Below are 25002 nucleotides of genomic sequence, written 5' to 3' on the forward strand. Positions count from 1 at the left end.
CTTGGAGTGTCTAGAAGAACCAGGCCCTTTGGAAGTCTGTGTACTAGCAAGTAGCTCAGGAATGTTTTTGCAAATTGAAGGACCTGCATCATCCTGCTCTGGCCAGGCTGGGAGAGGCCCATGTGATGCAGGGCCTGACTTGGGAAGTTGGAGGGCTGCAGGCTTTGAGGGGTTTAGGACCTTGGTTAGCTAGAGTGTGGTATGTGCCATGTTGTGTAACTGAATCAACATCAGACACCACTTAGAGCAGCACCAGAGTGTGGCCTAGTATGTGCAGTCCTGCCTCTGTCCTCCACGTAGCACCTCCACGTAGCACCTCCAGTATGGATTACTGCTCAGAGGTTCCTGGAGTATGTGGACAAGCGGGAGCCTCCTGTTCTAGGATTTAGGGAGAGTATGATATTCCTGGGATTCAAACAAAGTATCAAGTTATACCAGCAGAACCATCCACATTGCAAAAATAGTGTATAGGCAGATATCTAATGGCAGATGGCCTGCCATTCAGAGCAAAGAAGTAGAGTAATATGAGCAGAAGTGACAATAAAAGCATAAATCAATAGTTAAGAATGAGAGCACTAATTTCCCTCACCTAAAGCATTCTGATTGCCAATAAAACCAATGATGGAAAATGAAGAGGAAGACAGAGATTTGTCCCAGCTGACACAGATATGAAGCTGGCAAAGACACTGTTCCCAGCTTGGGTCCCGGTGGCTGGTCACAAGGGTTCATTGAAGTGGCTCACAGCTAGATGATTGTGTGTGGGCCTGAAGCTACAGTGAGTCCATGAGCGTGAGGAGTGTGTCCCCTGCTGGTCACACTGGACCTTGGCCCCTCTTTTGCACTAGAAGGACAGCAGTGGTGACCTCCTCAACGTGGTCTCACTGCTCTGAATGCTCAGGGACATGATCTTAAGGAAGAGATGCCCAGACCTGTGGTCTGCACCGGGGTCGGTCCACATGCATGTCTACTAAAGATTTTATTTATTTATTTGACAGACAGAGCATGAGCAGGGCAAGCAGCAGGCACAGGGAGAAGGAGAAGCAGGCTCCCTGCTTAGCAGGGAGCCTGATATGGGGCTCCATCCCAGGACCCTGGGATCATGACCTGAGCAGAAGGCAGACACTCAACCACTGAGCCACCCAGGGGCCCCTGAAGTGTTTTTTGTTTTGTTTTGTTTTAATTTATTTATTTATGATAGTCACAGAGAGAGAGAGAGAGAGAGAGAGAGAGAGGCAGAGACACAGGCAGAGGGAGAAACAGGCTCCATGCACCGGGAGCCCGATGTGGGACTCGATCCTGGGTCTCCAGGATCGCGCCCTGGGCCAAAGGCAGGTGTTAAACCGCTGCGCCACCCAGGGATCCCCTGTTTTGTTTTGTTTTTTAACATCACAGATTTCACCTGCAAATTGCGGGCCAGGTTTCCCACTTCTCTTTACCCCTGGGAAAACCTAGCAGCATGGGGCATCATTCCCACATGAAGGTCGATGGCAGGGGGTGGGTCTCTTCCACCCACTTTCTCTTTGCTCCACCCCGAGCATGGCTGGGTATGCTCCTGCCCTCCGCATACCTCTCACGCCCCCCACCCCCACATAGTCAGGCATCTGTGCCATTCATCTTGCCATTCTTAAGGACATCCTCCCTGCACCCACCCTCTAGGGACATTTGGGTTTGCACAACCACTGTCACCTCATCACACTTCCCTGCACACCCATGCTGGCTACACAGGAAGGAGCCCAAGACCAGTCTTCCTGTGGTCTGGGTGATTGATCCAAATAGCAGGACTCCTTGGTGTAACCCAGCTGTCCCATTTGGAAGCAGATGGGGCAAGGCTTGGGGCCAGGCCCCAGATCCACTCTATGGATATTCCAAGAAGGGGAAGAGAGCCAGTTGGGGGAGCTGCAGTGAGACAGGGTGGGGGTGGGGGTACAGAGAACAAGGCCCTGGTCCTTGGGTGACTGGGAAGGGAGGTAGTGGGGGCGGAGCTCTCCAGTGGGACCCCTGTGCCTGGCACTTCTGTGAGTGCGGGAGGCCTTGGGCCAAGGACCTCAGGAGCTTTCCGTGGGAGGTTTCATGACTGGCCAGTGACCCTGGGCTTGGTATCTTTCAGGGAAATTGAAAGAATGGAGCCTCATCTTGTATGGCACAGCAGAGCATCCTTACACCACCTTCAGCTCCCATCAGTCACGCTCTCGGATGCTGGAACTCTCAGCCCCGGTGCTGGAGTCCCCCAAGTCTGCTCTGTCACTGCCCCAGACCGAGGTTCCTGAGGATGAAGAGGACTACACAGGTAATGAACATGTAGCCAGAGTTGATGGCCAGCCTCTGAGTTTTGGTTTTCCACCGTGGCTCTTAAATGTGGCCATTCCTGGCCAAAGGTGGGGATTATGATAGTGGGTCTTCCTTCTTTTCTGGAAGTTGTAATAATGATGGTAATTTGCACTCACACAGCTCTTTCCACCCACGGCTCTCCTAGTATCTTACAGACCAGTAAGTATGCTTCAAACCAGTAAGTATTCTCTAACATTTCCAGGCGGAGAAACAGAGGTTCTATATGCCCAACCAGAACTGGGACTCGCCACATGGCAAGTGAGCCTCCTCCTGGGTCCCCCCCTCTTACCCTCAAAGTCCCTCATCTTTGGCCTCAGCCTCTTGACCCTCTCAAGTCCATCCACTTTCTGTGCCTGTAGCCAGAAGGTGGGAAGGATGTGGGTCCTAATGGGCCCAGGAAGGTTGGGTTGAATGAACATAGCCAGGAAAGGCACTAGCAGTAGAGGTCTTGATCACCCTTGAGGGCTGAGATGAAGACCCAGGGCAAGATCTCAAGACCTTATGTAGATACTGATGTCACCAAAACCAGGTTAAGCATCTCACAGGAAGTAAATATGCCTTACATGAATCCCTCTTCTCCAGCTGTACCATTGTCAGGGTTGGGGAGAGGGCCTGGTCCTGGCCTTTCAGCCCCCTGCACAGAGATGGCAGTCTGGAGAAGGCTTCAGATATTTCCAGCCACTGGGCCAGGCACAGTCATGATTAGCATGTTAGGTTCCTTTTTCTCTGAACCATCCCACAGTGATTTGTGAGAAACCAAGTGTTTCTGGTTGGGCATATTTTCCTTAGCCAAATATTACAGCTGCTTGATAAATGATGGCTGATATCTAAGGATATTGATGTTTTGAGTTATCTAATAGCTTCTGAAAAAAGAAAAGTAACAAAACAGAATTCCACCAATACATATTGAACATAAATTATGGTTGATTCAATTTTAAATTTCTTCTACAGTTCCTTTAAAATGGAGCATTGAATTATGTATGGACTAATCTGCTCTGTTTCCCCCTGTGATTTATAAGTGATGGCAAGACTCAGTAATTATTAATAAAGGACTGATTTTTTTTTCACCTAAAATCTGCTACTGACTCTAACCTTACACTGTCCTGGAATCTCACTAATAGACTGCCCTGCAGCCCAAGTGACTTAGTCTCCCCCAAGTATGGCCTAGATGGATACAGGGTGTCTCTGTGGGAATAGGATGTGTTCCTGACTCTCAGGGAAGGTCCTACAGTCTTGGGGCAAGTGGGACGGGTAGACCAGTAATAGCAGGAAGAGCCAGAGACAGGGGAAGAGCAAGAGAGGCATGAGATTAGGAAGGTGCGTGGTATGGAGTGCAGTGGGAGAGAAGAAGAAGAGGAGAAGAAGGAGAAAGAAGGGAGGGAGCGAGGGGGAGGAGGAGGAAGCAACCATGTTAGATTCCACGGTCAAGGGCTTGTGGGATGGAGTTCCTCATCTCATGCCTCTTGTAGGAGAAGCTCAGTCCCAGATAAACCCCAGTGCAGAAGCTCAGGGAAAGAGAGGGTGATTTTGAAGTGGGCCTATGATTATTATCAGCAGTTTTAGCAGAAGTAAGATGGGTTGAAGCAGGAATTTGCAGGGGTGGTTACATGGGGGAGAAGATTCTCAAGAATTCAGAGAGCTGGCCATGGACAGAGGTACATGGGGATGATGAGCACAGCCTGGTGTGCTCTCCACCTAGGGCCTGTGCATCAGGAAAGGGTGGGGGAGTCTGATGGAGCAGTGGTCCCAGGGGCAGCAAACTGGGGGCCCCAGGACAGCACTGCAATGAGGGCAGAGATGGGGGGGGGCAGCTCTCCCAGGGACAAGAGGTAAAGGGGAAGAGGTGAGCAAGGGGCAGAGACGGAGTTCAGCAACCCAGACAGTCGGCAAGGATCCCAGGGTGGTAGCGGGCAAACCATCTACCAAGAAGGAACAGGACTCCTGTGCGGGGTGTTGGGTGCCTCCCCAGCGCTGGTGGGAAAGCTGCCCAGGCAGAGGTTAGCCATGATGCAGATGGGCAGCAGTCATATTCTCAGCCAGCATTGCTCCTGGAAATGGGGACAGAGGAGGTGGCCACAGTTATGCCCCCAGGGCCATAGCTAGTGGAAGTCCATGGTAGTGGTGAATTCTGGGTTTCCTGAGGTAAAAGAGCATGTGGAAATCCAACGTAGGAAGGAGTAGGGCTGGGAGATTGGGAGGCTGGCGGGTCCAGCAGGAAGGAAGTGCGGTAGCTGCATGGCCGTGGAGGGTGCCAGGGAAACATGAGTGGCTGAGGTACTTAAAGTTGGAGAGCCTGTGGCGATGGCCTGCATGCTGGGACAGAGCCGCCTGGGGTCTGAGGAATAGCTAGAGCCCCTGGAGAGCACTGGGCATGGCAGTGAGTGAGGCCACCCCAGTAACCCACACATCCTAGAGGCAGATTCAGCAGGTCTGGGGGTGCTTGGAGGCCATGCTAGGTGATTCCAGGTAGGGGGGCTGGGGAATGAGGATGGTAGCAGGCCCCGGGGAGGTGCTTAGGCTGCTATAAAAGAGTGGCCTCGAGGGAAGGACTGGTAATGAAGAAGAAGGGAAGCCCAAGCTTCAGGAAGGCAGGGTGCATGGGCCGAGGATAGCTGGGGACAGTGTGGTCAGCCACACAGGACTGAGGGGAGCCAAGAGCCCCTGCAGCCTTTGCCTGGACACATTCCAGGACAGCTCAACAGGCACAGGGGAGTTAATATGCAGGACACGTAACATGTCCAGTACAGTACCGTGTCGGGTCATAGACATAGTCATCAGCCCTTGCCCAGGAGCATTGAGGCCCAGGTTACAGGCTGTCAGGAGGGAGACCAGACCTGTAGTGAAGTTTGGCATTCTCATCCACAACTCTTTTTTTTTTTTTTTTTTTAAGATTTTATTTATTTATTCCTGAAAGAGAGAGAGGCAGAGACACAGGCAGAGGGAGAAACAGGCTCCCTGCGGGGAGCCTGATGTGGGACTCGATCCCTGGACTCCAGGATCATGCCTTGGGCCGAAGGCAGGCCCTAAACCGCCAAGCCACCCAGGGATCCCTCTGAGCCACCCAGGGATCCCCTCATCCACAACTCTTGTGTGCAGTCAAGCACCTCTGCCCCTGCAATCGGCTTCATGTCTAACGTTTTGCCCGTGAGGTTCTAGCCCACTTTTCCTGGAATGTCAGGGGAAAGATCATGATACTTAGTAAGTCCTTCTGTTCCTCCAGACACTGGCCGAAGCACCACCTAATGACAAAGGCCTTCTAGAACACCCAAGCTGCTTTCTAACATTTGTTTGTAAGGTTTTCTCACTCCTGGGTTTTCTTCATGAAATATTTAAGGTAGAGGTTTCAAATGAGCCTGTGATGTTCTAACACCATGTAGATGGGGGGTCAACAGCTAGTCAGTGCATGAATCATGGCTCCCCTCATATCTGGAGCTCTGGGAATAGATGCTTACCCCAGGAATGCGTTACAGCATTTGGGAAAAAAAAAAAAAAAAAAAGACTCATAATCTTAGGAATGATGGAGTGAGTGGGTTAAGACAGCCAGCTGAGTAGATTGAATCCGAGAACACTTCATTAAGAGGTGAATCTTGACACTGGGCTTTTTGAGACAACTCACGTAGATGGCCGAACTAGAGGGTGCTTATAGATACTCATCTGAGCCTATTCACTGGGGGCTGCACCCAGCCAGTTAGCTAGACGCCCAATGCCAGGTCGAGGTTTTGCTGCCTTCAATGTTGGGTGGACCCCAGCCTTGAACAGGACTCCCCTGAGGTTATTAACTAAACTCTCCACCACAGAGAGGCCTCAGGAGGGAGGAAGAGGGCAAAGTCCAGTCCAAATACCATGAACTAGGCCTTCCCTAACACTATCCTTCTCTTGGGACATTCTAGAACCTTCTATTTGTGGATGTTCCCCAATTTCCACCCACTCTTCTTTCATCCATTCTATCACCCTTGAGCCGGGCACCTGCCCTATGCCAAATGCCTTTCTAGGTGCTGGGAATGTAGCAGTAAACACCCTAGTCCAGATCCTGTCTTGTGGAGCTCCTGGGTCCGGTGCCAGGAAAGAGTGGGGGAAATTGGTCTGTCTCCTCCCTGTTCCTGCCAGATTTCCTTTATTTTATCAAACAAGACAGACCTGCTGCTTCCCTTGGTCTTTAGGAGAAATCAGTACAGAAGGCAGCTGGTCCTTAACGTGGTGTATCCTCAGGGCCGCTGTAGGAGGAGCAGGGTGGGAAGGCCCAGTAGTCTAACTCATATGTCTTCAGCGTGGCAGACAGCAAAATAGCCCAACAGTCTGGAGCTGGGGAAAGGGGTGGGGGTGGGGGTGGGTTCGGTGATAAGCTCTGGGCACATCGGGCCCTGTGCTTGAACTGAGACTTGAGGCACCAACTCCAGAGCCCTCCCTACCCCAGCCCAGCATGCTCCTGGGGATGAACACAGCTTTGAAAGGGGTTCACAGTGGGACCCACAATGAAAACTTTGGAAATATCAACAGCCGTAAACCTTCAGGGAGGGAAGCAAAATAAACCGGGTCTAACACTAGGAAGGTCTGCAGGCCCTTTAAGGAGGAATGAAGAGGGCTTTGTGCATCTCAGCAAAGACCCATTGTGAGCAGCAGAGAATGGGGACTTTTGTCTTTGCCTGCATCCCCGTGAAATGCTGGTGGCCAGCAGATCACCTCTTCTTTTGCTTCTGAACTCGCTTCCCACCCCTTCCAACAACTCTAACCTTACAGAAGGCTTTTTTTTTCTTCTGAAGACCCAAAAGCCCTCATAACACCCCACTGGGCCCCTCCCCACACGGGGAGGTTTTCTGAAGCCATTGCCCAGAGGTTAAGGCAGGCAGGGGTCTCACTGCAGTGGTGTTCCTCAGCGTGCTGTGGTCACGTTCTTTAGGCCCGGTGAAGGGGATACCTGTGGACCTGCCCCACCCAGGCATGGGACACCAGGCATTTCTAACTGGGCTTCTCTGTGTGGCATGCCTGCAAGAGTGAGTCTTGCTGGAGTCCACCCAGCTCCCCGTATTTCTCTCCATTGCTGGTCCAACAACACACAGGCCCCTGGGTCAGAATTTAGGGATCACAGGGGACTTGGAAGAAGACAGGGTGGCCTATTGTGGACGCCAAGTGGGAGGGAAGCCCAAAAGGTTTGCAGGAAAGGGCCCAGTCCATGTGTGAGGCCAGCCCTGCCCATCCTCTCTCCACCGGGGAACTGCAGCTCCCGGTGGCCTTGAGCTTGCAAATCCATCCTGTTCCCACCAATGCATGTAGGGCATCCTCTCCTCCACTTTTCCTGCTTAATTCCTGTCAGGTCATCACTGCTTGGCAGCAGCTTGCCTGATATGCTCAATGCCCCATACTGAGTTGCCTGGTCCTTCACCTTGGAAATCAAGAGAATTGGCTGGTCCCAAGATCACGACCTCCAATGCAGGGTTTTGCCCTGAAGAAGGGTGTTCTGGACCTCTCTCCTGGTATCTCACACTGCTCATCTCCTTGTGCATCCGGGTCCCCACCTACACCTAGCTCTTTTCCTTTCTCTCGCACTGCCATTTGAGTCATCAGAACCTCTGACACTGGGTCAGAGTGTCAGAGCTGAGTTAGGGTCAGCTCTCAGCATAGCCAGGTTGCTGTGGGGGTGGGCACTGCGTGCAGCTGAGTGTCTGGTCGTGCAGCCTCAGTGGCCCCACCATTCCCCAGGAAAGCTTCTCTTGCCCCTCTAAGGCTGGGAGACCCAGACACAGGGTCTTAGGGGACTGCATTTGATGGATAAAGCATCTCTATGGGTGAAAGGAATGCTTGTTTCTTTAAGGTATGTGCCATCCGGAGTGTGGTGACAAGGGCTGTGATGGCCCCAAAGCAGACCAGTGCCTGAACTGTGTCCACTTCAGCTTGGGGAACGTCAAGACCAGCAGGTAAAGTGCTGGGGCTTCTGACTGCATGTCCTGGAGCCCCTCAGAGGGGTGCTAAGGTGACCTATTTCCAGCTGTGTTCTTAGCACCCCACAGCCTGGTGCCCTAATTATGAATTAATGTAATACCCCCCTGAAAAGGAAATTCCACTGAGATTTACTGCTTTGGGGTTGTATAAGTTTGAGTTCCTTTTTTTTTTTTTTTTTTAAGATTTTATTTATTTATTTATTTATGAGAGACACAGAGAGTGAGAGGGAGAGACACAGGCAGAGGGAGAAGCAGGCTCCATGCAGGGAGCCTGATGTGGGACTCGATCCTGGGTCTCCAGGATCAGGCCCTGGGCTGAAGGCAGTGCTAAACCGCTGAGCCACCCAGGTTGCCCAAGTTTGAGTACCTTTTTGTCCTCATCATATGAGTAATTCATGCCTGTGAGAGAGAAATCAAAAGCTGTGGCAGTGTGGTATCTGTGCTTATAAAATGTTTTCTAGCCATTTGGTTAAACAAAAATGGGTCATCCTGAGTATGCCAAGGCTGGCCACTTGGGACCTATAGACAAATGTCACAGTAGAGGTCAGGACTGTTCTAAAAGCCCATCGGGCCCAGCCTGGGGGGGGCTCCCATCCCTGAATGCCCAGTTGGTGGTGTGGCCACACATGGTGACACAAGGCCGGGCATGACTTTCCTGCCATCCCAGAGCTCCCAAACACAGCCACACTCACCCTCGTCTTATGAAGGTAGCCAGCCTGCTGCTTTTACTCACTGCCAGTGAGACTAGCTCCCCAGGGGCATCAGCCGCGAGGCTTTACCAGAGGTAAATATTCCAAAAGTCAAATATCATCATCCAGGTGCCACCGAGCACCTCCTCTGGGGAGACTTTAAAAGGCAACTCTTCCCTGAATCTTATGCAAGTCTGGGACCCTCTCCTATGTACTTAGGAATCTCTCCATGTGTTCCCCATGACAAGGGGCATCAGTGATTTAACCTTCACCCTTGGGGCCTTTGCTTCCCTCCGAGTTTTGCTGACCAGGGGTGGGGAGGGGTGGGGATTTGCAGAGGCCAGCTAGAATTTCCTCTCCAGCTAGCTGCCCTGCCCCCCAGGTCCCGGCTTTGCTGCGGGCTTTAAGGGTAGTGGTGGGGGTGATTTGGAAAGGTCCTCTTGTGGCTCCTGCTCCCACAGGAAATGCGTGAGTGTGTGCCCTCTGGGCTATTTTGGGGACACGGCAGCAAGACGCTGTCGCCGGTGCTACAAGGGGTGTGAGACCTGCTCGGGCAGGAGCCCAACCCAGTGCCTGTCCTGCCGCCGCGGGTTCTATCACCATCAGGAGATGAACACCTGTGTGACGTTCTGTCCTGCTGGATTTTATGCTGACGAAAGTAAGTGCATGTCTGTGTGGGTAGGAATGATGAGTCAGCCCCCCTCTCTCTCGGAGCTGGGATCAGAGAGGGAATCTGGCACCAGCTTATGGACCTGGTAGTCGAAATTGGGAGAAGGCCCTTCCTAGGAAGAGCTGCAGAGCTGAACTCGGGAATCGAGTACGGGCAGAAGGTTTTCAGTTCTCCAAAAACAAAAAGGAGCCTACTGGCCAGAGTTAATTAGGCTCAGAAGAGATGCATTGATCTTTGTGGCACATTTTACAGGTAGCGACCACACCCCTATGAGGTGGGTGATGCTTTCCTGGTCTTACAGATGGGGAAACGAAGCTGAGAGGTGGCAGAGGGCCCCTAACTAGTAATGGCACGGGTGGAACTTGAACTCAGAGCAGCAAAGCCAGGTGTGCCAGGTGTCCTGCCATTCCACCAGGCCCAGGAAGGTGGGTGGATGGGTGGGACTCTGGGGCCCAGGACCCATGCCCGCATTTCACCGAAGCCACAGAAGAGGGCTTCAGCCACAGGGTCTGGGTTAAACAGATGGAGGCTAGTTCTCAAGTTCAAAGAAGCTACTGTTTTGACGTTGGTGATTTGTGTAGGTCACAGCCTTCCCACAGAGGCCCTTGCTGTGCAGGAGGGATCATTGATCCAGCCTATGACGTTACAGTTCCTCCTATAGAGAAGGAGCCAGGAAGTCTTTAAAGACATACAAAGCCACCAAATAACCGGAATGTCTTTAGAGGAAAAAAACCCAATCATCTGGCAAGATGCATTTCACAGCCTTTGTAAACACCTGCCCTAGGCTGCCAGCCAGACCTGTTTTCCGGGTTGAGGTTCCTTCATCCCCACCCTGCTCCCAAAGCAAGAATCAGCCACCTTCAGTGATCCAGTGTCCTGCCTGAACACCTGCTGCGTGTGTGTCATGCCACCTATGGGGGCCCTAGGAGGGGACCCAGAGGGGTAGCAAGCAGCCCTTCGCTTCCAGGCCCAGACACAAGGTGGCGTCAATGAGGTGCCAGAAGGAAAGACCAGATAATAACAGGCAAAATTCTCCCAGCATTAACCTAGGTGTGATGGGCGTCCTTTATGTCTGTGTTTGTAACTACCAAGTCTTCAGTAAAGTCCCCTGTGAAGGCACCAGCGGAGAGCTGTGAGGCCTCTGCAGGCTGCACCCAGTCACTTTTTTTTTCTTATGAAGACTTACACCTGATTAATCTCTGCTCCATCAGCCAGGAACTGGTTTCGTTCCCGGTTGAAATAAACAGAAGCAGAGCGTGTCTTCTCTGGAAAGGGCCCACCTCCAAAGCCTCGAGGTTGTGTAAGGGCTTTAATTTACTCCAGAAAGGAGAGGAGAGACACCTGTGATCCCACACGTGGGCCTGCGGTCTGGCCATGACCTCTGGCTGTTTTATTACTCCATCGTCCTGCCTGGAGGCAGACACCGGTGACAAGCTGTTCTATCAACGCTGCTTTGAAATGCCAGTCTTCCTTGCCCAGAATGGATTCACATCTCTTCTTCCCCCTTCTCTCCTCCTCATCTTCTTTTTCCTCCAGGTCAGAAAAATTGCCTTAAATGCCACCCAAGCTGTAAAAAGTGTGTTGATGAACCAGAAAGATGTATTGTCTGTAAAGAAGGATTCAGGTAAAACCCTGCCTTCAGACCCGAAGAAGAATAGCAGAGTGTCTGTGGTGTTTGTTTGTTTGTTTCTATCACTGTTTTACGAAGTTTTGGCGACTTTTTCCTAAAAGATCAAAGCAAAGGCCCAAAGCCCTTCAGGGTAAAGAGTCCGAGTCTGTAGAAACCAGAGTTCCACTTGGAGATCGATGTTTAAAATTGAAAGTTAGAGGAAAGGCAAAATCTCTACCACTTATGCAGAACTTGGGGAATGTTGAAAGCAAGAAGCAACCCTATCATATAAAGCAGGGTGGCTGCTGGAAAGGTGAAGATTCTAACGGAGCTCCCGTTTTTAAGCACCAGTAATGGCACGCCCTCCTGTGCCCCTTCCAGTCTGCCCCATTGCAAAGCCCCTCGCCCCCTCTCCATTTTCTGCCTTCACTATCTTTTTTTCCTGGCTCTGGTATCTCCTTCCCGCTCTGGGAGCTCGCTCCCTCGGGATGCTTTTTAGATTCCTGGTTTTCCCTCTTCCACCAAGCTCATCACACGTCTACTTTAAAAACATTTTACTGGGTTAATGATTTTTGTTGGAAGATTTTGAAATGTTTGCTTAGCCCATTTAATGCAACCAAAGATATACTACCTCTGCCTCCAAGTTACTGTCTAGAGTTTAGAAAACATACTATTCAAAACTATGCCATGAACACACCCAGAGTCCAGGGACTAGAACCAGGAAAGAAAGGGAAGGGTCACGGAGAGCAGTGCCCTCCCCTCCCCACCCCCGCCCCTACAAGTGCATGCAAAGAATCACCAGGGCTCTTGTTAAAATGCAGATTCTGCTCCAGCAGCTCTGAGCAGAGCCTGCCACTCTGCATGTCTAACAGGTTCCCAGGTGATGAGGATGCTGACTGAGCTGGAATTCACCAGCAAAGCTGAATGTTTTTGGACTAAGTAGGGATGAGAAAAATTTTACCAGTACTTATTCCAGGTGCTGTCATCAATACTGCCTCATTTAAATCTTCACAGCAACCTAGGACTTTGAAATCATTTTTTTTTAAATTTTATTTATTTGAGAAAGAGCAAAGGAGTGTGCATAAAGAGGGGGAGGGGGAGGGAAAGACTCCCCGCAGAGCAGGGAGCCTGACATGGGGCTCTGTCCCAGGACTCTGAGATCAAGACCTGAGCAGAAGGCAGATTCTTAACCTGCTGCCTAGGCACCCTGCAATGTTGATCATACTGCTCCCATTGTAGTCACTGGGGAGAGAGACTTTCTGAGGAAGTGTAATGACGCTGCCTTCATGGGGTTCCCCTTAGCCTGCCCTTACTCCTCCAGGTCACAGAGAAGATCAGAAGAGGGTCCATGGCCCAAGCTTCCAGGAGTCAGGGGAGAGGAAAGGGAAGCAGGACCCCCCCCCCCCCCCAGAGTCTCACATCATGCCTGTGGTCATGTAAACTCGCTAGCTGGACAAGGCAGGATTAATAGGAGGAGGATGAAGCAATCAAGGAAGGAGGTCTCCAAAGGGAACAGTGGCATTGAGCTGGTGGCCACAGCTGGTGGCCTGGAACAGGCAGCTGTGATGGCACCCCCCACCCCGGGCTCCCAAACCCCAAGCAGGTGTCGGGGGTGGTGGGGAAGCTTTGTGGGTCCAACCCACTGGAACTTGCTCTCTGCCTTGGGAGCGCTGGGGAGTCCCAGGAGCTGTTTTCTGGGTTCTGTGGGTCCTGTAGGGGAAAGGAGGTCAGCTGCTCAGGTCAGGAAGAGTGTCACAGACCAAAAATGCCTGCCAAAGAGTAGTCACACGGACTGGTGCAGCCGTTCCAGCCATGACAGGCATTCAGAGAGGCACGCAAACTCTGAAAACATCGTCAGCCATAATCCACAGAAAGCTTCCTTTTATTGCCCAATATCCTTTTAAGCTGTGGCTTCAAATCATCGCTGTCACGTTAAAGCAGTGAGAGCAGCCGAGCTGCTGAGTCGCGGCCATCCATCTCTTTAGGGGGATAAATGTGGGAAGGGTTTGAAGGGAAACATCACTTACTAAAGACTGGATTAAACTGCCAGTCTCAGGGGCCCCTGGAGCCCTGAGCGGGCATCCACCATCGATGCCTAGAGGCTTTCAGACCCCCTGACATCTCACCACTAACACAGAATTCTCTGGATCTTGCTAACACCCCAGAGCACTTGTCCCCTGGTGTCTAATGGCAGACAGCTTCCTACATGTGTATCAAACACTGGGTAATCTTGCACCAGGACCAAGGCCCCAGGGAATTTCCAAGGTCACCTGGACTCCGAAGAGGTTCTGCTTTCAGGTCTGGGGCATTCCTTCTTGCTGGGCCTCCAGCTGGCTTCAGGACCACTTTTCCCCTGCTTTCATGAGCTTGGAACCTCAACTAACACAAAGAACCATGCTTTAGCGACTTTCCTTTCCTCTCATGAAAGGCGATTGCAGGCAAATTGTAATTTAATTAGAATTTGGGAAGGGATATGAAAACATGCCTTTTTTTTTTTTTTTTTTTTTTTTTTCCCTTTTCAACAGCCTTGCACGGGGCAGCTGCATTCCAGACTGTGAACCGGGCACCTACTTTGATTCTGAGCTAATCAAATGTGGGGAATGCCATCACACCTGCCAAACCTGTGTGGGTGAGTTCATCGCCTGGAGGGGCCTTGCTTTCATTATGCCAGACGGTTGGGACCTGGGTCACGGACTCTAGGCCAACTGTCCTGAAGCCAGGAAAGCCCTAGGATTCCAAGGGCTTCGCTGGGTATTGCAACATTAAATCATAGGGGCCCTTCCAGGAGACTCGGTGGGGGAGGGGGAAATTAGTGTTTATGGGTATAGAGTTTCAGTTTGGGGAGATGAAAAAGTTTTGAAGATGAATGGTGGTGATGGTTGCCTGACAGCATGGATGTATTTCATGCCACTGAACTGTACACTTAAAAATGGTTAATATGGCAAATTTGATGTTCTGTTCCTTTCATCACAATTTAAAAAATTCAAAATAAAGGAAAATCGTTAAGACCCTTTAATGAGCCAGCCCCGGTTTCCAGGCATTAGAAACCCAGCCAGGAGACGGATGCTTGGGGGCCACATAAGGAAGCTGAACCGCTCAGGAGCTGCTTTGCCTGAAGTTCAGCCCTCTCTGCAGAAAGACACTGCCTCGGATGCAAGACTATAAAGATTCAGAGAAATGGGGGCAGATCCTGGTGGTGAAGTGAAGGAACCTTTTTAAAAACATAGTCTTTCTTCTTTGTACCTAACTTCACTTATTTGGAACATTTTATTCAAAGAGGAAAAGACTTCTATAAACAGTTTTATGTGTATTATAATTTCCTACAAAGATTATAGCACAGATGTCTCCCAGGCACCGTTTTTATGCAGAAGAGCAGAGAATGTGTTCGTTTTATGGGGTTTCCTGTTTGCAGAGTTATTTGCATTAGATGTTGAAGTGCATTATGAGTTTGTGGGCTTGGATACATTTTAGGTGAAGTCTTCTCTTGACCCTCCCTCTTGATCCAGCACTTGGCAGGAGTGGCACAGCCTCCCCCACCTGCCCCCCCACCCCCACCCCATCCCCTGTGGCCACGTGAGCCCCCTGTGGGCAGGCTGTGCTTCCTAGGCATGGCCGTGCCAGAGGAAGTGGGGCTGTGGCAAAGGCCAGTGCCCCCAAAGCCTACAGGAGCTGTGCCTTCCTGTGATGCCCTCCTGGGACAAGCCCACGGGAGCAGGAGCTCTGTATTTGGAAGCATTCTCAGCCACCAGCAGTTCAGTTGTTTTTCCTAGCCCTTTGCCCTCTTACTCTTTTGCTCTCGTTTTTATTCTTTGTTTCCTTTGTCTTCTTGTTTACCCCAGGTTGATTAAGGAGCATGGCTAATGTTACTTATTTAAATTTCATAGTCACTCAAATCCTTAAAATTCAGAAATGTGCCTTTACAATGCTTTTGATTTCAATAATTCAATTTTCGTTTACCACATCCCCAGACAGCCTGTTGCAAACAGCTTTACAGAGTTGCTCAGTTTCTCTCATCTCAACCCAGTGGCTGCTCTGTCACTTCAGGCATTTAATTCAATGGTGTGCAGGTCTAAGGCTGTCTTGGCAGGAGGGGGTGGGGTGGCCCTCTCTTCCTCCCTGTGCCTGCCTGCCTGGCTTCTTCCTAAGCTCCTGAGTTGCATGCGTCCACCCCCCACTTCTCAGCTCTGAGTTGCCTGGAGGTTTTTGCTCCACATCAGATGTTTGTGTCTGAAGTAGCTGTTGTCAGCATTCCACCCCCTTAAGGGCCTCGCCCACTGAGCCTTCCCCTCCCTGCCCCCAGTCAGTGATTACTGCTGCCCATCCCTAGGACAGGGGCCTGGACATGGTCATGGGCAGGGTTGTGGTCGGGTACAAGTGTAGAGTGGGCCTGGTGGCATGTCTCCATCCGGGACTGGCAGTGCCCCAGGGCATTTGGTGGGCGACTGGCTGGAAATAAGCATCTTGCCAATTTCCTGGTCCACATACCCAGCGTCTTGGTACAGAGGATGTGACTCGTTGGAGTTGCCTGATAGCTGTGGGTTGCTGTAAAGGACCTTTGGGACAGAGAGGTACCTGGTTCAACTTGTCCCCAGCTGGGGCATGGCACATTGGTCAGCACTGAGCAGCGGATAAAGCATATGCCTGATGAGCTGAGGGGTGGCACCCCATGTCGTTGTGAGGGTCGGCCCTTACCTTGGGCATCCCTTCCTCAGGCCTCTGCCCAAGGGAGAAAGGCTTGAAATAGCAGATAAAAGCATCACAACAGAGCAGCCCCGGTGGCGCAGCGGTTTAGTGCCGCCTGCAGCCCAGGGCGTGATCCTGGTAGACCCTGGATCGAGTCCCACATCAGGCTCTCTGTATGATGCCTGCTTCTCCCTCTGCCTCTCTCTCTCTGTCTCTATGAATAAATAAATAAAATATTTTAAAAAAATAAAAAATAAAATAAAAGCATCATGACAGCTGCATAGAGAGATTGCAGAAGCAAGGAAAGCATGTTATATCAGTACCCTTTATGGCACATTCTTCTGCCTTTTGAGCAAGTACCCCTCATGTTCACTTTGCAGTCAGCCCCACAAATGATGTATCGAGTCCCGAATAAGCAAAACCCATCCTGCTGTTAAAGTTAGGATCTATGGGTGCTGTTCAAGTGTCTGAAGCCTGTAAAGACTTGGGATTTGCCAGAATCCTTAAGAGACTGTGGGTTATAAAGTTCATAGTTTTTGGTAATTGTGAAAATAGTTTGTCCAGAAAAATGTGTGTGTGTGTGTGTGTGTGTGTGTTTTTAAAAAAGATTTTATTTATTTATTCATGAGAGACCCAGAGAGAGAGAGAGAGAGGCTGAGACACAGGCAGAGGGAGGAGCAGGCGTGGGACTTGACCCCAGGTCTCCGGGATCACGCCCTGGACTGAAGGTGGCGCTAAACCGCTGAGCCACCGGGGCTGCCCGAAAATTTGTGTTTAATTAGGTTTTTTTAATTGCAGCAAAATATCCATAAACATCAAGTTTTACCAGATTAACCGTTTTTAAGTGTACACGTCAGTGGCATTAAGTACATTTGCGTTGCACCTCACCACCATCTGTTTACAGAACTTTTTTCCTCTTCCCCAGCTGAATATGATTCATTGCTTTACAGTTTAATACGTTGAACTTCTAACTAAGTACAATTGACCCTTGAACAATGTGGGTTTGACCTGCATGGGTCCACTTATATGTTGATTTTTTTTCGATAAATACAGTATGGTAAATGTATTTTCTCTTCTTATTATTTTCTAAATAACATTTTCTTTCCTCCAGCTGACTTTATTGTAAGAATGCAGGCTGTACTACACATAACATACACAATATGTGGTAATTGACTCTTAATATTATCGGAAAGGCTTCTGGTCAACAGTAGGCTATTAGTAGTTAAGTTTTGGGGGAATCCAAAATTATATGTAGATTTTCAACATCATGGAGGGGTTAGTGCCCCAACCTGTGTGTTGGGTCAAGGGTCAACTGTACAAATACGAACTAGTATTCTTTCCTAGACATTGAGGACCCTAGTGGCCAAGGCAGGGCAATGTGAGTAACAGGATTCAGCAGGGAAGGCCCCAGTGGAGACGGCCACAGGGACCACACAGCCCCTGAGGCCCTGGGTTTCCAAAGGCCAAATGGCCAATCCTGGATGCTGTCTGGAGATAAATGATGGAGGGGTGGCCAAAGCACAGGAGCGATCTTGCATCTAGAACAACATAAACTGGACAGAAACCCTACACATTTGTGGGGCATCACAGTGAAGGAAGGAGGACATCCCATATGGAGGCTATGGGTGGGTGGGCAGCTGTTCATTACAGAGGCTCCATGACCCCTAAGGGTTCCTGCTTCTGCATCCCACTCACAATGCTAGATGAGCTCAGAATTCCCTTGCAAGCCTAACATTGTGGTTCTGAGAGATAAAACCAGCCTCCAGAGCACCGAGCATTGGGGCTGGTGAAACCACTTTGCAGACAGACCCCTGTCTGCAAGGGAATCTTCCCTTGACACAGCCAAGAGGCCCCTGCCAAGTCCAGAAGCTATTCCAGGAAGAGAGCCAGATATCACTGCCTTAGCTGCCAGGCCTCAGCCAAGACCATAGCGAAATTAGAGGAAGAAGTTTAGCAAGGGACTGTGATCACCTAAGCATCTAAGATGACTTCTTCCCCCTATTCAACCCCCTAAGCTATCAGCCAGCGGCCACATCGCTGCTCTCTCTGATGTCCCATTGGGTGCTCCTCAGAGTAGAGGAGAAGAGGAGTCTATACAGAGTAGACACCAGCGCTTACTTGCTGTTAAATGAATGAATGAACAAATGGACAGGTAGGCAAGCAGACAGCACAGTTTCTTCATTCTAGACCAATGTCTGCCTCAGGCTGATGAGAACCACGTGGTTCTCCCTCTTGACTCTTGGGCCTTCATTTGGAGGTTTTGTCTCTTTGAGTTGCTACCCCCACTCCGTAAGCCCTTAGTTGTTTGTTATCTGTCGTCCTGGTTATCCACACCAACTACTTGTCAACACCATCCCCCCCCAAATCCCTTCTGTCACTTTTCCCACATCCTACAGTGGTGATCTGCCCAAAAGAAATATGCAAACTGCCAATGTAAGCCACTGATACAACTGTAAATTTCCTACAGAAATAGACAGAAATAAGTATAATAACATCTTATTTAATCCAGTGTACCTAAAATACTATCATTTCAACATATAGTCAACATAAAAAATAAACAAGCAGTTTTCTATCCTGTTTCTACACTGTTTGGAATCCAGTATGTATATATTCTGTGCTTGCACGATGTCTCAGTTTGGTGCAGCCGTATTTTAACTGTTCCGAGCCACACATGGTTGCCTCTAGCAAAAAGAAGTGGGCAAGGAAGCATTTGGAATCAGGGCCATCAGACGTGGCACAGGCAGTGGGAAGCAGGCTCAGCTTGGCTCACACCTCTGTATCCCTCCCTATGGAATGGGGATGTGGGCAAGGATGGCCCAGTGCAGGCATAGGGTGGACACCTGGGACCCCTAGCTATAGTGGTGGACATGGGGTGTCTGAAGCATACCCCAGATCCCCAGGGCACTGTGGCAGGCTCGGAGCGTGTTAACAGGTGGATGGTCCCTGACATCTGCTTCTACCCCTGAACCCCCCAGGGCCCAGCAGAGAAGAATGTATACACTGTGCGGCAAACTTCCACTTCCAAGACTGGAAATGTGTGCCGGCCTGTGGTGAAGGTTTCTACCCAGAGGAGATGCCGGGCTTGCCCCACAAAGTGTGCCGAAGGTATGTAATCCTTTCAGATGGTCTTCCTGGCTCGGACCAAGATTGCTGGGAAATGGATGGGGCGCCTGGGTGGCTCAGTTGGTGAAGCATCCAATTCTTGATTTAAGCTCAGGTCATGGTCTCAGGGTTGTGACACTGAGTCTCATGCTCAGCAGGGAGTCTGCTTGAGATCCTCTCTCTCCCTCTCCCTCTGTCCCCCCCCCTCATGCTCTCTCTTTCTCTCCCTTTTTCTCAAATAAATGAATAAATCTTTAAAAATAAAAGTTGCCAGACAATGGTGGTTGCCTCTGCCAGCAAAGGAACAGCCAGAGGGCCAAGTCTGATGGCCTCTTCCCTGGGGCTGGGGGAGGGTGCCACATCACGCCACAGCAGAGGTTGCAGCAGGTACGGTGGGGGTACTGGGACCCATTTATGACGGAGGAGACCTCTGCAGTTGGTGATGGCCAAGGTCACAATTTGTTGGTGGCTTTCATTCCTTTGTTCATTTAATAAGTTTTGAGTGCCAGGCATGGGACAGGAAGCAGAAACACAGGTGCCTTCCTGGCGGTACTTGCACCCTCATAGCCAAGTCCACAGGAGCTCTCTGTGCCACAGCCCAGGAACCCTTCACACTGGTGGTTATTAAGGAAACCATGTGTTGTTGTTGTTGTTTTCTTTTTTTTATTTTACATTAGATAGAGAAAATTTAGGTTCAGATGATGTCCTCATTCTAAAATTATTCCCTGTGCAGCCAGTGAACATACACTGTAACTCCTCTCTCCTTTCCCATATGTGTCTGCGTCGTGCACCATTCTTGTGTGGTGGTTTCCAACCCTGTGGCATTCCTTCCCTTTCTCATTGGACGTGAGCAGTGAAAAGAAGAAGCCATTTGTTTGGGGGTGTCCTCTTGTCTTGCTGAATATTTATTGCCTTACCTCGGGACTTCATAACCTAAATCCCAGGACAGGCAGGGCAGCCTGTCTCGTTCAGGGTAAGAGCAATAATGAGATGTTGCAAGGTGGCCTTGATGATAATGATTGTGGGGCTGGGGGAGGGGCCTTCCTTCTGAAACAGATTCAAAACAAGGGAGCCCTGGAGGCACATATTACAACAGGGCTAGGGAGACCTTGCCCTGTCTTCCTCTTGGCTGGGGACCGGTGGTGGGGTTGCCTCCCCAGGCTGTTTGAGACCTGCTCTGGGTTCCAATTTATTCTCTTAAGACAAAAACAAGCAAACAAACAAACAATACCCCATAGTCAGCCCATGAGAGACCAAATCCTGGCACTTTTTTGACTCACAAAAGAAGGTCCTGAGGGATTTACGTACCTGTGCAGGCATCAGCCCCCTCTTTTGAGCTGATTTGAAATAGGAAACTTGCCACCTTCACCCAGCCTTGCTGAGTCCTGCATAGGGTCCTCGGCATGTGTGTCTGAAGTAAGTGTTTCATTTTAACCAGCCCCACTGGTTCAAGGGTAATTGTACTAAGAACAGCAGCCCAGGAAGAGTGTGGAATGAAAGTGATAATCACTTTCGTTTGTCAGACGCCCAGGTTCCCACAGGATGTTGGGCATCCCCATGAACGTGGCCCCCAGCCCCCTGCGGGGTACCTAGACACTATGGCCTCCCTAGCCTAGAAGGCAGGAGGTAGGCAGCCCCCCAAGCTCCTCCTGGACATCAGAGGACAGCAGCTTCCTGGGTGCTTACCTCCACAGGAGGAAAAGCTTTCAGTTAGAGAGGGGAGGCCAGTACTGGGGCTATACCCAGGAGGAGCCCTGCCCAAGGCCCTGAGGTGGTAAAATGTCAGCCTTTAGGAAGCTTCTGTCTTTAGAGTCCCCTGGCTCCGAAGACCCCTTCTGTGTGGATTCCTCCTTTAGGAAGAATAGTCTTGGTCTGCTTGGTTTTGCAGGGCCTCTCCCCACTCAGACAGCAGCAGCTTTTGGGTTTGGCCTCCTCCGGGCCTTAGGATGCTGAGTAGTGCCGTGGCAAGCCCCTGCTGGCAGGCCTGGGGCAGCTCTGTGGAAAAGCCAGGCTGGGACTCAGGCCTGCTGGGTCGGCAACCAGGATGCCTAGAAGACTGGTGGAGCTGAGGCCCAAAGTGTAAAACAGTCCATGACAAAGATCTCAAAAGAGGCACTGGAGACCCCCAAAGCTTAGTAAGAGGACCCAGAAGAGGGAGCAAGGACCTCTCTGAAGACAGCAATTCGGTGGGGCACTTGCCTGAGGGGTAAGCTAGCCTCTCATTCCCCCGGTCCTCCCCACTATTCTCTGCTCTCTCCACCCCTCCCAGGTGATCACCAGGGCAGAGACTTCAGGCATGCCTTCTGCTTTATTCTGTGCCCAGACTGAAATGTGACAAGACTTGCTGTCTGTCACCCAGAACAGCAGGAAGGCAAAAAGAAAGAAGAGGACATGGTCCTTGCCATGGAAGAGGGGCTGCAGTGGGCATGCCTGTCCTTCCAGATTTTGGCAGGGCAAAGTTGCCATGGTGTTTTGTGGGGGATGTAGGTACCATAGAAAGTGACAGAACCAGAGATGTTTGGAAAGCCCCCTCCCTGCCTTTCTGCAGGGCAGAAAGGAGCCAAGAGGGTCTTTCAGAGAAGCAAGGACCTCAAGGCAATTGTGGGCAGGGGGGGGCGGGGTGTCACCTGGAGGGGTATCATTCCTCCCTGGGAGCAGCATAATGCTGGATTCTTCCAATTCTTCCCCTGAGCTGGGGCCTCCACATCCAAGGCCAGGCCAAGCTGACTCCTTGACCTGGGCCTCATAAGACCCTGAGCAGGGAGCTACTCAGAGCCTGCCCAGGGCTCTGCCTGTCGAACTGGAAGATCCTGAATGGTGTTTGTGTTAAGCTGCCAGGTTTGTGTTAGTGTGTTACACAGCCATATAAAACTGACATACCTGCATTCCCACTTGGGGCTAGAAGGGAGCCCCCCGAGCTTGGTGAGCTTATATTTGGAGAAGGTAAGCCGTATGCAGGTGGTCCTCTACCTTGGCGTGCTCCACTCAGTGTTGCATCGAAGCAGCCCGTGGCCACGGCCTGGAAGTACTGGCCCCCAGGCTTTGGGATGACTGACCCCCACCTCCTCCCATTGAATAGTTAGGCTAGGCCCTAGTTCTGGTCCTACAGGGGTGATCTGTAAAAGAAGCCAGGGATCCCCAAGGGAAGTCATCCCTTGTGCTGTGGCACCAGGGATCTGTGGCTGGGCCACCAGAAGGTACAGCAGGATGGACCAGACCCTAGTGGTTTCCCCAAAGTGCACAGAACCAGGGTCCCAACACAGCAGGCCCCACCCTCCCCTCCAGGTTATATGGGGGTAGTGGCCAGGCTCTCGCTATAGGAGAAAGACATGAGAAGGACAAGTTTGCCCGTGGGATTTACCCATTTATGAGTATAGACTATGGGCCTGAACTCGTTTGGGGGCACCCTGCACTAGTAGAATAAAACCCCCCTCTCATCCAGGCCGAGGGCGTGACCCACCAGGTACTCCACACAGGCAGAATCACAGGTGAAATCAGAACCCAGCAGAAGGCTGCTTTGAGGAGAAGTCTACAGGAGCCTTGTTGATGACATTTAGTCACTGACTAGGCAGGTGGCATATGTCCTGTGCAAAGAACTGGCCACACAAGGCAGATGCAGGAGTCCTCAGAGCCAGGTTTCTGCTCCAGATGCACCTCCCACCCTGTGTGAGCGCCACCTCCAGGGCCTGCTCTGGCCGCAGCTGGCATGGGGGGCGGGGGAAAGGTGGATGGCTGGCTAGGGCCCGGTGAGACCCAGTCACCAGGAGCTGGACTCCGAAAAGGCAGCAGGTACAGCCCACCAGAGGGGGTGAGGTGAAGATGCAAGCCCTGAGGCAGAGATGGCAAAAGCTCTCTCTGTAGAGGGCTTGGTGGTAAGTAGTCTGGGCGTGGCAGGCCTTGTGGTCTCCATCATGACTATTCAGTTCTGCCATCATAGGAGCAGCCACAGATGATATATAGTTGAGCAAGTCACTGTTCCAGTAAAACTGCTGGATGTAGCTTGCCGGCTTGTGTGCCGACCCTCCCCTGAGGTCACAGTACTCTTCATTAGAAAGAGCCCTGGGTCCCATTTCTGGGGCAGGAACTGGAAAAGCCTCACCCTGCCCACCTGCCCTGTGGGGAGACTGGTATCACTGTGAAGGATGCTCAGCCTGATGGGCAACAGCAGTCCCCCAGGCCAACTTCAGGATCAAGTCTGCCCCACCCGATCCCTGAGTCCCAACCTTGTAGCCATCAGAGCTGGGCAGCTGTCCAAGGGTGCATGTGCTGGTACTGCTTGAGGAACCACCTGTGGAGTGGGTGCCACAGTGTCCCAAGAAGGTGTCCTGGTGAGCCACAGGGAGCCACAGGAAGCCACAGGGACCTGGGCCTGCCTGCTGCCCTTGGGCATGTTCCTGCTGAAGGGCCCTGATGGTCTTCACCCTCCCAGGGCAATAGTGCATTCAGACGGGAGGAAGGATGTGCAGACGCTTGGCTGGGGTCTCAAGCCATCACGATGGATGCAGTTGCAGGGCGGGTGCAATGCAGGAGGGCAGGGAGGCTCCAGGAGGGGTGCCCGGAGCAGTCAGTCAGGCCCCTTCCCCAAGTAGCAGCTGTTGAACCTCTGTCCTCCCACAGGTGTGACGAGAGCTGCCTGAGCTGTGAAGGCTCCAGCAGGAAGTGTAGCAGGTGTAAGGTGGGCTTCACATTGTTGGGGAACACTTGCATCACCAACCACACGTGCAGCAACGGTGAGCACCGTGGGGGAGGCAGGGCGGGCCAGGGGATGCACCTGGGTTGACCTTGGGGCTGTCCTTGGAGGTGCTCAGCTCACTGGCTTCTGGCTCAAAGAGAAAGGAAAAGGAGATGCAGGGACAGCAGTCCCTCTGAACGGGTGTGCTGGCCACTCCTCTGGGTGACCATCGGGGACACCTCTCATCTTCCTCCTGTCCCTTTACGCCTCTCACGTTGACCAGGGAGGCATCCTGGCCACCAAGCTACTGCTGGTCTATTTGTTGGGTGACTCAGAAGACTGATTTTGTTCTTATACTGTTCCCACTCATTCCATAAGCCCTTGTGGTCTGGGCATGTGAGTTCTTTTAGGGGAGGCCGGGGCAGCCCGGGTGGCTCGGCGGTTTGGCTCTGCCTTCAGCCCAGGGCCTGATCTGGAGTCCCGGGATCGAGTCTCAACGTCGGGCTCCCTGCATGGAAGCCTGTGTCTCTCTACCTGTGTCTCTGCCTCTCTCTCTCTGTGTGTCTCTCATGAATGAATAAATAAAATCTTTAAAATAATAATAATAATAATAATAATAATAATAATAATAATAATAATAATAATAGGAGAGGCCCAACCTTGGGGATCAAAGCCAGGAGGAGGCCTGAGGGGTCTCAGACTCAGAGCCCAGAGTCGAGGCCCCCACATCCCACAGGGAAGCCCAACATCAGTGCTGTGGATGAGCCCTGGTTCCCTAGGTCCACTGGAGACCAGGAAGGGCTGCGAGGACATGAACTCCTGAGGGAGACCAGAGACCAGGTTGGCAGCTCCAGGCAGAGGGCTCTGGCCTGGACAGCGGGGTGGGAGCTGTGAGCAGCCATGCTGTGGCAGGAAGACTCCGTGCTCAGCAAGGCGCTGGGAGGAACAGGGCAGGCCGGCTCTGGGCATTGTGAGCTTACACGCAGGAGAGAAAGCAGGCGGTCCCGTGGAGCTGTCGCTGGCCCGGCCTGGCAGCGCACAAACCCAGCATGCCCCAGAGGCCTCAGTGTGGCCTCCTTGCCTTGCTGTTTGGTCATTTCTTTTTGGTTTGCAGAATTGTGTGCTCTCAAAGGCTAGGAAGCTCCCTCTTTAGGATGACACCTACTCAGGTTATCTAGCCAGCCCAAAAAAGTGGGGGTGGTCACAGGAGGGTCTCCCAGGTCCCATCATCAATGCCAGGGCATCTTCAAATGCCAGCAGCCAGGTGGGATGGGCTGGCCTCCATCCCTCTTCCCCTCCTCTTTTGCATTAAC

At 51.5% G+C, this 25002-nt stretch overlaps 1 protein-coding gene across 2 annotated transcripts in view; it reads left to right on the top strand.

The window, feature by feature from the left end:
* Positions 1 to 25002, top strand: part of PCSK6 (proprotein convertase subtilisin/kexin type 6) — a 185709-nt gene that overhangs the window by 158775 nt on the left and 1932 nt on the right. Inside the window, exons 14-21 of one of the 2 annotated variants that reach the window (XM_077869348.1) lie at positions 2108 to 2287; positions 2449 to 2487; positions 8138 to 8240; positions 9415 to 9611; positions 11160 to 11247; positions 13758 to 13861; positions 18891 to 19020; positions 23635 to 23747. In XM_077869348.1, coding sequence (XP_077725474.1) covers positions 2108 to 2287; positions 2449 to 2487; positions 8138 to 8240; positions 9415 to 9611; positions 11160 to 11247; positions 13758 to 13861; positions 18891 to 19020; positions 23635 to 23747 — 954 coding nt within the window. The remainder of the gene's footprint in view (positions 1 to 2107; positions 2288 to 2448; positions 2488 to 8137; positions 8241 to 9414; positions 9612 to 11159; positions 11248 to 13757; positions 13862 to 18890; positions 19021 to 23634; positions 23748 to 25002) is intronic. The other variant, XM_077869356.1, reaches the window with a different exon arrangement.

This window comes from Canis aureus, chromosome 2 (genome assembly GCF_053574225.1).
Source record: "Canis aureus isolate CA01 chromosome 2, VMU_Caureus_v.1.0, whole genome shotgun sequence".
In the NCBI taxonomy this organism is placed as follows: Eukaryota; Metazoa; Chordata; class Mammalia; order Carnivora; family Canidae; genus Canis; species Canis aureus.